Raw genomic sequence first — 12,784 nt, forward strand, 5'->3', positions numbered from 1 at the left:
TTTGGAAAAATATGTGTTTTATAGGTTGTTAATACAAAAACGCTGCTCACAATTTGAAACTACTCTGAACCCTGTGCGATATTCAGAGACCAGACTACTAAAATGTTGATATTGTAGCAATTGTGATCATGCTAGGAATATAAAAGTTTACATGATTATGCCCAGATGTCATGCGCATGTATGAGGAAAGATGTGTGCAGATCTGATACTGGGTAACCAACCAAAAGCGCGAAAAACTGTCAGTTTTGAACCGAAATGCTCAAGAAGATGGGACTCAGACGGATACGTGCTTTATTAAATATGTGATGTGAATATGTATTATTAGCAAGTTGGTGATATTGTAGACATGCTTTCTATGAAAAATAGATTTTCTGTGTAGGAACAAAGGGGAGGTTTTTCCCTGGATTGTAAATTGCAGCATCACTATGACACTAGGTTTCCTTCTCAAATCAGGAGAGGGGGAATACTCTGACCAATCAGATTCCTAGAGGGTGGGCTTAGTATAATTAGCCTATCCACCCCTTTGGGAAATAGATAAATAGGGACTGTTTAGGACGTAGAAAGACACACATATTCACCCATCAACTGATTTACTGGCGAAGCGCTCTGCAGGAGAACCCAGATCCAAGACTCCAGAACTCTGAAAGCAGACGGCCCAATTCCAAAGCTGAACCCTTCTCAGCTGGCCTTTGAAATCTTGCAACCTGATTTTAACCCCAGACTTCCAAGGGGCACATCAAAATTTGAACAGCCTGGCTGTGCTGTTTTCTGCTTCTTGCCAAGGACTCTTGCCAGAACCCAGAGATCCAAACCAGTAGAGCAGAGCTGAAACCAGATAGCTGTAAACTCCAGAACCAACCCGTCAGATCCAGTCCAGAGTGCCGTGCAGAGACCAGAGTGCCGTGCTGAGTGCAGAACCGGGTGCCTGAATCGTGTCTGGTGGACTAGCGAATTCCAGTCCGAAACCTTTGACCAGATACTGACGGGCCTATTCCAAAACCATAGTTGTGAGAATTTAGCATAGAATTGTCCATAGCCAATCTCTTATACTTAAGTAATCCTATCCAACCCATTCAAGCATATCCAGAACTGCATTGTAGAATCTCTTTTGTTTTTCTTTAATCTTTCCCTCATCCATATACTCCTTTGTTCATTGTAGTGATAAATTCATCTTTGCGTTAATATATTACTGAAGAAAGACAAGTGTCTTGGCGGGCAAAAGTCAGAGCGGAGGCGCCCTGTTCTGTTGGCTGTAACATTGGGTATCTTGCATCTTCATAGCCTCCTTAGTGCCAAGAAAATTATTGTTTGTAATATTCAAAAGCTCATCTTTCATTGGAAAACCTTGACTCTTTCTAAAAAAATTGACCTCTACAAAAACCTTCATAACTTCTGAACCCTACATGCTAGAAACGAAAGTGTCAAATTGAAGCTAACATCCTCAGCTTTCAAACAAACATAAAACCGCATTCCAACTCCTTGTAGTTTTTCTGTAATCGCGTTTCTCGTGCGCTGAAAAGTTTGCCGCGAATCTGCATCTGGCTCAATTTCAACACATGTAAAAAAGCTATTTCTTGCATTCAAACTCTGAATTCCGTTTCCAATCTGCTAGTCATTCAATCCTCATTGCTGGCGTTTACCTGGAACTATCCAAAGTGGCTCCCACTAGTTTTGAATCCAGTTTAGAGAATTAAATCCATTTTTAGTGTTTTTCCCCATTTATTCAAAACCACATTCAAAAGCATTTGTTCTGTTTTGAAATCATTCCCGTTTCTCTCTAAGCTTGCTGGGGGAATTGGGATTGAAACTGCATTGTAGTGTTTATTCCTGAAACCTGTTTTCTCTCCTTCCATCTCTATATTGCATATTAGGGGGGATTGAGTAGTATCAGGGGGAAAGAGTGATTACATTGCATTTGATTGAATTCATATCAAGTTTTATTTCTGTGCTGCATTAATTTCCTATCATTGCATTTGACTAAACCCACACAAAGTTATATTCTATGCTACATTATTCTTCTCATCCATACTCCTATTGATTAAAGAGATTGTTGATTGTAATATCACCCAACGCTGATCATTGTATAAATATTAATAGTGTGATATCTAGATATTGTTCAAATCCATAAAATATATATCTTGTTCAAATCCATAAAATAAATCTTTTAACTTTGCAAAACAACCTACTTCTTGGTTCAGTGAGACCAGGGGGGGATTCAAAGAGAGGGGCGTGATATAAGGGTACATCATTCAGAAATAAAAACTTTAGACATAAAAATATATAATGAATGGTTCCAGCTGGGCATCACACGCTAGGCATTGACTTAGGTGGAGTGCTGGGTTGAAACCACTTACAGCACGACTTGCACTTTTTATACCCCGAGGTCGTGGTCGGCGTCGATGACGAGGACATATTCGTATTTTGCTATTCTTCATAGAACTCGAGGCCAATGGGCACAGTGCGTGCTACTTATACACCCGATTACGTCACCCTCGACGGAGGCCTTTGAGGGACCGACGAAATTGACGCACAGCGCCCTCTGGCGAAATTATTTTCCGAAGCAGCTAAAGCTGGATGCAATACATCTAAGATCTAAGATGAGGAATACGTTGGAGGACACAATCCACTCGAAAGGAAGGATGTCAGTCAGTCCAGTGCCCATACTGAGATACCAAGGGTATTGTGGAGCCTTTGTATGAGGATGAAATGGTTGACTCTGTCAAAGGCAGAGGAGAGATCGAGAAGGATGAGGACAGCAGGGGAGTTGGAGTTCAGAGATGCGAGCAGTTCTTCACAGGTGTTCAGAAGAACAGTTTCTGTGCCTCTGGATGCTCGGAACCCAGATTAATGGTCGTGGAGACCATCAAGTTCAGTGTGTGAGTTGAGTTGGGGCAATGCCAACTTCTCCATTAGCTTCCCCAGGAAGGGGTGATGGAAATAGGGTTGTAGTTGGCAGAGCAGGTAGAGTCTGCTGAAGGTTTTTTCAGGTGTGGGCGTACAAGGGAGTGCTTAACCCCTAAGTGCCAAGGGTGAGGTATCTCGTCCTTGGGATTACCTCCCTGTTGCCAAGGACAAGACACCTCGTCCTTGGCACTTAAGGGTTTAATGAAACAGAAAACGTTAGAAGGCACTGAATGGCAAAATACCAAAATCACCAAAAAAGGCCTCGGCACTGGGGCAAAACCCATGGCAGTTAAAAGGTTAAGGGAGGAGGGGAAAGATCCAGTGTCAAAAGAGTGATAGCAGAAATGAGCAAGTGCAGTGGTGAGGGAGCCAATGTTATCCTTGATGGTTCTGGATGAGCAAGGGGAAACCCGTTTAGAAGAGACCTTCATGGAGAGGACAACTCTGGTAAATTCTTCAGGTATGATAGGGGAGAAGGAGGAGGGAGAGGGATCCAGGGAGGCAAGGGGGTGAGGGATGGGCTGGGAGGGTGGCTAGCAAGGGTGTTCAGGATGTCCTGAGTTTTGGTGGCGAAGTGTGTGGCCAGTGGGTTGTAGAGGGCCTGTGAAGGAGAAGGGGAGGAGGAGACTGCAGAAGGGTTGGCTAGTTCCCTGCAGATCCTGAAAAGTTCAGCCGTGTTGTTGGATGCACCGGAAACTCGTGACTGTATGTGGGCTCTTTTCTTGACGCAGGTGGAGAGTCTGTATTGCCGGTGGCAGGCCAGTTTGTCAGAGGGGAAGCCTGAAATTTGCCACTTCCATTCTGCCGCCCTGCAGTTTCGTTTCAGGGCCGCAAGTTCGGAGTCGCACCAGGTGTTACGATTAGAAGCAGGTTTCAGGCGGATCCTCATGACTGGAGCACAAATGTCATGTCATTGGTGATGGAAAGGTGGAGGTTGCTGAGAGCAGAGTCAGAGGTAGTATCAGAGGTAAGGGGGAGTGAAGGTGGAAGCAAAGGCAGCATCTGACACTCGTTTCATCGGGCGGATGTTAGTGAACGAGGTTGGCAGGGCTTTTTGGGGGGCAGTCAGAGGGCCAAAGGGACCCAGTTGGGAGGAGAGGAGAGAATGGTCTGACAAGGAGAGGGGGGTGACTAGTGGAGGGCAGAGAGAGAGATCAGAGTGTATATGTTTATAGGATTTATTGAAGTGCTAAATTATCACCAAGGACGATTCAGCTATGGTAACTGTATCAAGAGTGGTCTGCACAAAACTATAAAACTGCACAGTTTACAATTTTATGGAGAAAAGATGTTGCATGAGGTTAGGATTTCCTTTAATGAAGATATAAATTCAAGAAACAAAGAATAGTCGATACACTATCCAACACATTACCTTCACGCTTCTCTTCTCATCTGATCCCTCAGTCATCAGGTAGGCCTTGTCACCGTCGGTTCCTTCTACACTGAGGAAGCAGTTTGTTGTGTGCCCAATTCCACTGGGAAGCACTTTATCCCAGAGCATTGAGTTGATAACTGTACTTTTGCCGCTGCTTGTCCTGAAGGAAAAGCAACAATGCATAAACTTACATAATAAATGAACAATTTTCAAATGCTGTGCAATTAAACAGAATTCCCACATGACAAAGTTAGAGGCAATGTATTATCATTTATTTGTGAAAGTGAATGAAAGTTTATTTTGGTAAGAAAATCAAACCATGAAAACGCAATAAACAGCATATTACAAACAGTAATATAAAATAATTAAAACTAGTGGCACACGCTTAAAACCCCCTAAAAACATCCTGATGTGCAGATTTAACCCAAAAATTCCGGCCTCTCTTGGCCCTCTTCCTGCTTCCACCTGTGGGGCTAAAAACCTTGGGGTCATCTTCGACTCCACACTCCCCTTCTCTCCTCACATCTCTGACGTCTCTAAGAAGTCACACTACTAGCTGCACCTCCTCAGAGGTATTCTTCCTTTCCTCTCCTTCCCCCCAGAAGATCACTGTCTCCTGAGCCCTGGTTCTCTCTAGGCTGGACTATTACAACAACCTCTTTCTAAATCTGCCTGCTTCTGCTCTCCGCCCTCTGCAACTCATCCCGAACAGGACTGGGAGACTTGTCCTTGGCCTCAAGCCCAGGGATCGTATCTCTCCAGGACTGAAATCTCTGCACTGGCTCCCAGTGGCTGTGAGGATTAAGTACAAAACCCGCTGCAGTGTCCCCAAGGCCTTCTGGGGCTTGGTGCCTCAATACCTTCAATTCTCTTCCTGAATACCTTCCTTTTCGAGCTCTTCGCTCCACTCCCTTAGGGTCAGTCGCTTCTCCAAGCACTGAGTTGGTGGTAGATCCCCGTCTTCAGCTGGGGCCTCCCTCTGGAACAGCCTCCCTGAAATTTGAGGAGAACCATCTCCGGTTCCGGAAGCACCTCAAAACCTTTCTCTTTGCTTCTGCCTTTTCTCCTCCTCTCCCCTGCCGACCTCCTGGTTGAAACTTAAACTGCATTGGTTACTTGGCCACCCTCTGATCTCGGGCCCAGGTCCCCTCCCCGCCAGTTGCACACCTGCACTGCCTTCCTGGCAACCCCTGCACTTGGGGACTGTTATGTATCCCTAGAGTCCCATTACCAGCACTTGACTCCTGATGCCTGTACTTACCCATACACTTGCCATCTGCTGGCCTTACTTTACTTATTGTTATTTATTCCATTATCCCATATTCTGCACTGTCCCCCGCCCCCGCACTTTCCCCCTTCCCCCTACACACGCACTTGCGCGATCTGAATGACACCTGGCCTAGTAGGATCGTTCTTTGTCTTCCCTCTTCCCCCTCCCCCCTGCCTCGTCGCACCTTGAAAAACACTTGTGTATAAGCACGTTATAAATGCCATATCATATCATATATCAAAGAAAGGGCACACTTTAAAAACATTAAAACCGCCCACCACACCTGGACAGAGGCTGCCCATAACATATAATGAAAGGCTTCCTTAGAACATTGAAAACCATGGCCCTGCAAAACTTGACAGAAAATAATGTGCTAAGTCTTCTTTCAGCGCATCACAAAATAGGCATGATTGATCCACCAGCCCCTGGGACCAAAACGCCACCACTGCTCTCACATGAATACAGTTGAAACGGGCACTGGTAACAAGAATCCGCTGTGAGGGATTCTGAGCCCAGCCCAGGTATTTCTGGAGACCAGGGGCTGTAATCATCAAATGTTTCCTATTTGCTGCCCTCGAGGACTCCTGTGACTCTCTCTTCACTCTAATAAACTGGAATACACTGACTTTCACAGTTTTTACAACTCTAAATGGTATAAGGTCTGTCGGATAAAAGAACTGGGCCACTCCAGTATCCACCAACAAAGCCTTTATGTACCTAAGCAATGGAATCCTCTGTTCGCAATCTCTTGTGGTCAGATAACTGATTAGGTCCTGGGTCAAAAGTGCCTTTCTGTTCCCCTAAACTCTGAGCCAATGACTTACAGACTGAGAAGCAACAAGGTCACCCAGAAACCAACAGCCCAGTTCTTGGTGGACTGCAAAGTTAGGGGTCGACCTAGGTAACCACAATATACTCTTTAACAAGGTATTCTCAACCACCTGTATAGACTCAGTCTTACCGAAGCACCACAGCTCCATCACATACCGAGCCATAGAAGTGGCTTTGGCCATATAGACCTTAAGCACAAGCTCCACCGGCTTTGATTTAAACTAGCCCAGTGCTCGGATAGCCCCACCAACTGCCTGCTTAAATCGCAACATGAGCTTCAGCCCCCAAATTCGAAGCTAATCTAGCCCCCAGATAGTCAAAATTGTCCACTCTAGGGATTTGTCCCCCCTTGCTAAATATAGCAGGAAACCATAGCACACGCTTCCCCCCATAGAGCAGACCATCTACAAGACGCTCTAGGGGTTCGGCTTAACAAAACCGTATAATCTGCATAGGCCAGTAAAGGCTAACGCCTATTGCCCCAACATAGGAGTGTCTTGTGGTGGATTTAAGTAAATGATCAGATTGACCATTTATGTACAAACAAAAAAGCAAAGGAGCCAATACACAGCCCTGACGCACCCCACCATGTACATCGAAAAATTGCGTGCTGTGTCCAAGGGCCCCACTCTTCACACAAGCCACTGTCGAGAGATGAAGTCTCTCCATGAGGTCCACTAGGGTACCAGGGCAGTTTATGGATCTGAGCACACTCCACAACTTACCGCGATCGATCTTGCCCGAACGCAGTGCTCAGATCCATGAATGCCAAATAAAATAGGCTCCTCCTTAATAAATAAAGAATGGGCTGCCACCATATAAAGGTTCAGGACCTGCTCTGCCGTTCCGAGCCCTGGTCTAAAATCTAGCTGGATAGGGGAAAGAACGTTAGTGCTCTCCAACCATTTATAAAGGGCAAACAAGTCCATATTGAGTGTCGGAGAGCTGCACACAAACAGATTTGAAATAATTAGACAAAGCAATTTATAAATGATATGCGCTTGTCAGTGAAACAGGGTATTGCAATCTATAGAGTGCAGGCAGTGGTAACCAGCTGTAGAAGTGAAGGGATGCAAACGTGCCAAATGAGGACAGCTGTCGGGGGTAAAGAAATTCATTTCCAACTATGGAACATTTATTGTGTGAAAGAGGGGGAGGGAAGATTAGTTGGAAGGTTTCTCAGAACCACTATGAGTCAACCGTACTCGACTCGAGTTGTCGTAACTCTCTCTTGGTAAAACAGACGAGCGGTTAGGCTGAGAATTGAGACACTCTACCCATTTTAGAATTCACACAGTTTAAACCATATACTATATCAAAAACCAAAAGTGAAAAAGGAAAAAAATGTCAGACATCTTGCATAGGCCTTATAAAGTTATATAACACACCAACACTTCTAAGCATTAACAGTCCAGTCTATTTAGCAGACTGGATAACTGGGCGGCAGTTGTAAAGGTCACTTTCATGTCTGGTTTGGTCCGGCTAAGTGGAGGTATCAATCTCCGGCTCACAGATCTTTAGGTATACCACCAGGCTATACCTCAGAATGCTATGATTAAGGAACCGTGCTTCATACCAAGATGTGGTTGAAGGTATGCCACCACAGGTCAGCAGGTGTGGTGAAGAAGGGCAGGTGGACACAGGCTTCAGACAGCCCCCCAACCCACCTTGAAGAGCAGCAGCAGCAAGCTGGTACCAGTCCCACCCACAACGTAGATGTCTGCAGTATTTCCAGCGCCCAAGGTTAGAAGGTGTACGTGCTATATAGGAGTCCTGCTTCAGTTTATGCTAGCTAGATACAAGTCCAATGACTCTTCAGCACTCCAGAGAGTAGAGGACAGCAGGACCGCAGACTAGTTGCTCCCCTCTGGTTCAAGAGAGGGCAACACCAGGGACATGCTCTTGTTGATAAGGGTAGTTTTGCCTTTGTGGAAGGGGACTTGGCCAATGCCGGTTCTCAGAGCAGTCCTCCGTCGTACTTCCTCACCTTTGGAGCCTTAGCTGCACAGTAGTTGTGTGTCGAATGGCCTCAGATTCCCTTACAGTCTCTGTAACCCTGGGCACGGGATAACCAGAGCACAGGAATCAAAGGACGTGCATTAATGAAAGAGGGGGCGATTCAACTTCTGAACAGTGCGCTCCCTCAGCAATTGCTGAGCAATGGTGGCATAACTGGCTGGAATGCGTATTTGTGCCAGATTGCCCTCTACCCACATCCAGCAGGTTCACTCATGCGGGGCATTTTTTGCAAGAAGACTGCAACAATGCACGGCCACCTATTGCCCTTTCTAACCTTGGCGATCAGAAAGACGACAAACAAGGACAGAGCAAAGACAGGACCAAAAGCACATAATTTCGCGATTTTGGACCATCATTGTGGTAAAAGGGCTACCTCAATATAAAATGATACCATGCACCCAAAAATGGTTAAATGTGGATCAACTGCCACAAGGCTGCCAGTGTTGCACGAGTAAGTGTAAAAAAAAATACACTAAAAAGAAAAGGGGTAACAATTTTGCCTGCATTACCCCCCGTAAAAGGAGGCAGTACTACAGCTAGAAAATTTAAATGTGCACCATTAGCGATAAAGACCAACAAATACCACCAAAACAATTGAGTTAAGCCAGGGCTGGGGTTCAAAAGGACTCAAAAATCAGCCCAAGATCACAGACTATCTGCAGATATGCTGGGAGTCACACTGAAGTAGACGCGGAAGCTGAAAAAATAAATCTATTACCTAAGAATTTGGCCTGCCAATGATCTCACTGGAGATTAGCCAAGGCTACAGTGTGAAGACAGAGTGAATCTATGAAATGGAGAGCAGTATATAAATAGGCAGCCTTCCATTACAATAGTGTAACATTATGGGAGCTCTTGCAGTTCATACCCAATTTTGTGATAGCCGAGAAAGAAAATAGTACAGATTAACGGATCCTGAGGCACTGAAGAGCCCAAAATTGAGATCGCCACTCATGTGACCAAAGTTAGCAGATGTCAGACAAAATTAGCCCACAATCGTAAGGGTTCTTCTAAAGAGTTAAACTTTTGTTCACAGACAAACTCACTTGTCCTACTCCCAAACAATACTCCCGAAGGATACAACATTAGATCAACAGTCAAAATAGACAAATCAACCAGAAGAGCACGCAAGGAAGTACACTATCACAGGTGGGCTAATTGGCATCAAACCATTCAACACTGGCAGAAACAGATTTCTTTTTACCACTAGACAAAGGTCTTTACTCAAAGCCCTGACCTAAGCAAAGATTCATGGATAGTCCTTGCCGTCCGTTCCCGAGTACCCTCTAATTCTTACCGCTCAGCGAGACCAGAGCTGCTCTTCAGTCTTATCCAACAATCAATTGGTAAGACAGAAGTGGAAGGGCATAAATATTTCTCCACGATCTGCCATAGCGACCGAACATAGCGAGTTAGCCCAAACCCATCGAAAGCGGTTCTGGGGGTGGTTCTTGTCATACCACCCGCCCTAACCCTTGAGAAATCTTAAACTAATGGGTTAAAACGGTGCATTTTAGAGCACACTTTTTTTTAGAAAAATTGGGTAAAAAGCCAAACAGTTTGCAATTGGTTTTGTTGGGTAACTCATGACAAAATCCAATAGATACAAGTCACCAACAGTGCACAGGTGCATTTCTCCAACACATGTTCATGACACATTAGCCCAAAATATGTCAGGGTTTGAAACTGAGGGGAGCTGGGAGCTATTTAGCTCCTGCTTCTAGCCTAGGAGAGCCTAATTAGCTTGAAAACAACAGTTACCAGGAGCTACGTTTGGCTCCCCAGGCCAGTTGATGCCTTACAAATGCTAATAAAGAAGAATTAGGACATATCAAGTGCAAATGTATACATAATGGGCAAGTGTGCGTCTCATGTGTAAGTTAGATTCTCGGTGCGCTGGGTACCCTCTCCTCGTTCCCCAGCAGTAGCTCCTGCCTACTGCGTGTGGCCTGGCACCCAGCAGCTAGTTTTAGCTCCTGCTCATCAAATCCTAATTTCGATCCCTGTATGTGCCAGTATAATACCTTTTCACACTGGTTGTGCCCATACATTTCCATGCTGACTGCACCATATAACCCTAGTATTCCCATATAAGAAAATACTCATATTTGCTTTGCGCATAATGCCAGTAATGATACTATAAGAAAACAATCATGTTTGTTCTGCCAAAATATGGCAGTATCCGCACATAAGAACATACTGCAGTTGACTTTACCATTAAAAATGCCAAAGTTACTCACTGTAGTGACTACCTTACTCCTAGTCCATAGTCCCCTTTCCTCGATACTTGTGGGACATTCCGTCTTTCGGGACGGGACCGGAACATTTTTAAAGCATCAAAAATGAACAATTTTGTTGTCCTTTTATTTTTCAGCGGGGCTACCGCACGTGACCATAGCCTGCCCTCCTGAGCTCCACCCCGCGCATCGCCCTGGAGTCCTTTTCTCACATGGTCAGACGCACTATCGCCAGTACCAGGACCTTTTAGCAATAATCTAGGAAACTTATTAGAGGGGAAGGCGGGAATATGGAGGAAAGGGGGCTATGGACTAGGAGTAAGGTAGTCACTATGGTGAGTAACTTGGTCATACTCATACATCCTGTCCCATTTCGTCCATACTTGTGGGAGATTCCCAAGCACTGACCATAGTTACTATGGGTGGATGGAAAACCTCCCATTGAAATACATTCTTGAGAACTGCCTAGCCAAATTGGGCAGCAGCCCGGGAGCTCAGGTTGAGACGGTAATGTTTGCAAAAAGCCGTTGGAGAGGTCGACATAGCCGCCCTGGCGATTAACTCCCAAGGGACGCACTTTTGGAAAAAAAACACAGTCGCTTTGCCACGGAACAGCTATGTATGGATGCCCTTTGGTGGCTGAAGGCCTTCAACATTAAGACCTCAGGAATACATGATGCAATCCAGCGGGAAATGGATACTTTCAAGGCTGTTTTCCCTTTCCGTTCACCAAACTTGACAAAGAGTTGTGAGGAGCTTCTGAGTTCACTAGTTCTACCCAGGTAGAACTTCAGGGCTCTCCTAATGTCCAGATTATGCAGAACTATCTCGGCATCAGAGGCCAGGTTCGGGAAGAAAACCAGTCAAGAGATTCAGTAACCACCTTAGGAAGAAAGGAAGGATGAGTGCGAAGCACAACCTTATCCTTGTGGAAAGTGAGGAATGGATGTTCCACAGAAAGAGCTTGGAGCTAGCTCGCTTACTCGCCTTGCCGATGTTACTGCAATCAGAAAAAAGACCTTCCAAGAAAGGTACTTGAGATCGGTAGTGGCCATGGGTTCAAAAGGCTTATGGCATAAAGTGGTGAGGACTACATTCAAATCCCATTTGCGATGAGGAGTCCGAAGCGGCAGAAAAGGATGAAGAAGACCCGCAAAGTGTCTCTTGATGACAAGGGTTAGTGAATGAAAAAGAGCAGCTGTCCGTGGACAGGTAAGCCGCAATGGAGGACAAATAAGTCCTGCAAGACAAGACATATATACCAGAAGCTGCAAGGTCCAATATGAAAGACAAAAACAGATAGACACCTGCCTGGGGTCAAGGCTCATGGCCAAACACCAGTGACAAAAACAGAGCCATTTGCTCCTGTATTGTGCTCTCGTAGAGGGCTTTTGCGCCACTTGTATTATTCCCATTTTGTCCTCAGAAGGTTGAACTGCGCTAATGACCGGAACTGAGGCACCAGGCCAACAAGCTGAGCGATTGCGAGGAGGGGTGCCTCAACTGGTGATTGCTCTGGTGAAGAAGGACGGGTATCTGCGGCAGTCTGATCGGAGGAAACCTTGACAGGTGCTACAGTTCCGAAAACCAGAATCTGGCTCGCCACCACAGCACTATGAAGAGGAGAGTGCAGTTGGATGCACTCTTGAGCTTCCAGGGTGACCAATGTATTAGTGCCAGAGGAGGGAATGCGTACGCAGTCATGTTGTTCCACTGGATCTCAAGGGCGTCCCCCCAAGGAAGACACTCCAAACCCGTTCCTGGAAGCGTAAAGAGGAAGCTCGGGCTTCCCCTTGGGTTGCGACTGCCTCCTTCTTTCAGTCCACCAGAGGCCTCTCGCTTCTGTTAGCTCTGCTTCCTGCTGCTTATGCTCTGAAGCTGGATCCGCAACTCAAGCTTCTCTCCTGCCACACCGCCTTCCTTCTGTGGTTCGCTTTTTCCTCTAGGCGTTCTGGATACTGCTTTTCCAGCTCCCACAGCATTCCCAGTCTTCTCTGGGGTTTGGGCGTTTAAACTTCCCTCCAGGTTGATTGTGCCAACAACAACTAGACTGTATCACTAGTTTGGGAGATCTGCATTGCTCTGGTTGCCCTCCTCCACGTTTCAGTACCAGAGTGGTGTATGTCACCATGAGAATCAATGGAAGAA

The 12,784-nt window shown here is 45.7% G+C and overlaps 1 protein-coding gene across 3 annotated transcripts in view; it reads right to left on the reverse strand.

Moving 5' to 3' along the window:
* Positions 1-12,784, reverse strand: part of MFN1 (mitofusin 1) — a 1,384,201-nt gene that overhangs the window by 1,134,048 nt on the left and 237,369 nt on the right. For all 3 annotated transcript variants that reach the window (XM_069618688.1, XM_069618687.1, XM_069618686.1), the window contains one exon: positions 4,277-4,439. In XM_069618688.1, the coding sequence (XP_069474789.1) occupies positions 4,277-4,439 (163 nt within the window). The remainder of the gene's footprint in view (positions 1-4,276; positions 4,440-12,784) is intronic.

The sequence above is a fragment of the Ambystoma mexicanum genome, chromosome 10 (genome assembly GCF_040938575.1).
Source record: "Ambystoma mexicanum isolate Mex_15411 chromosome 10, UKY_AmexF1_1, whole genome shotgun sequence".
In the NCBI taxonomy this organism is placed as follows: Eukaryota; Metazoa; Chordata; class Amphibia; order Caudata; family Ambystomatidae; genus Ambystoma; species Ambystoma mexicanum.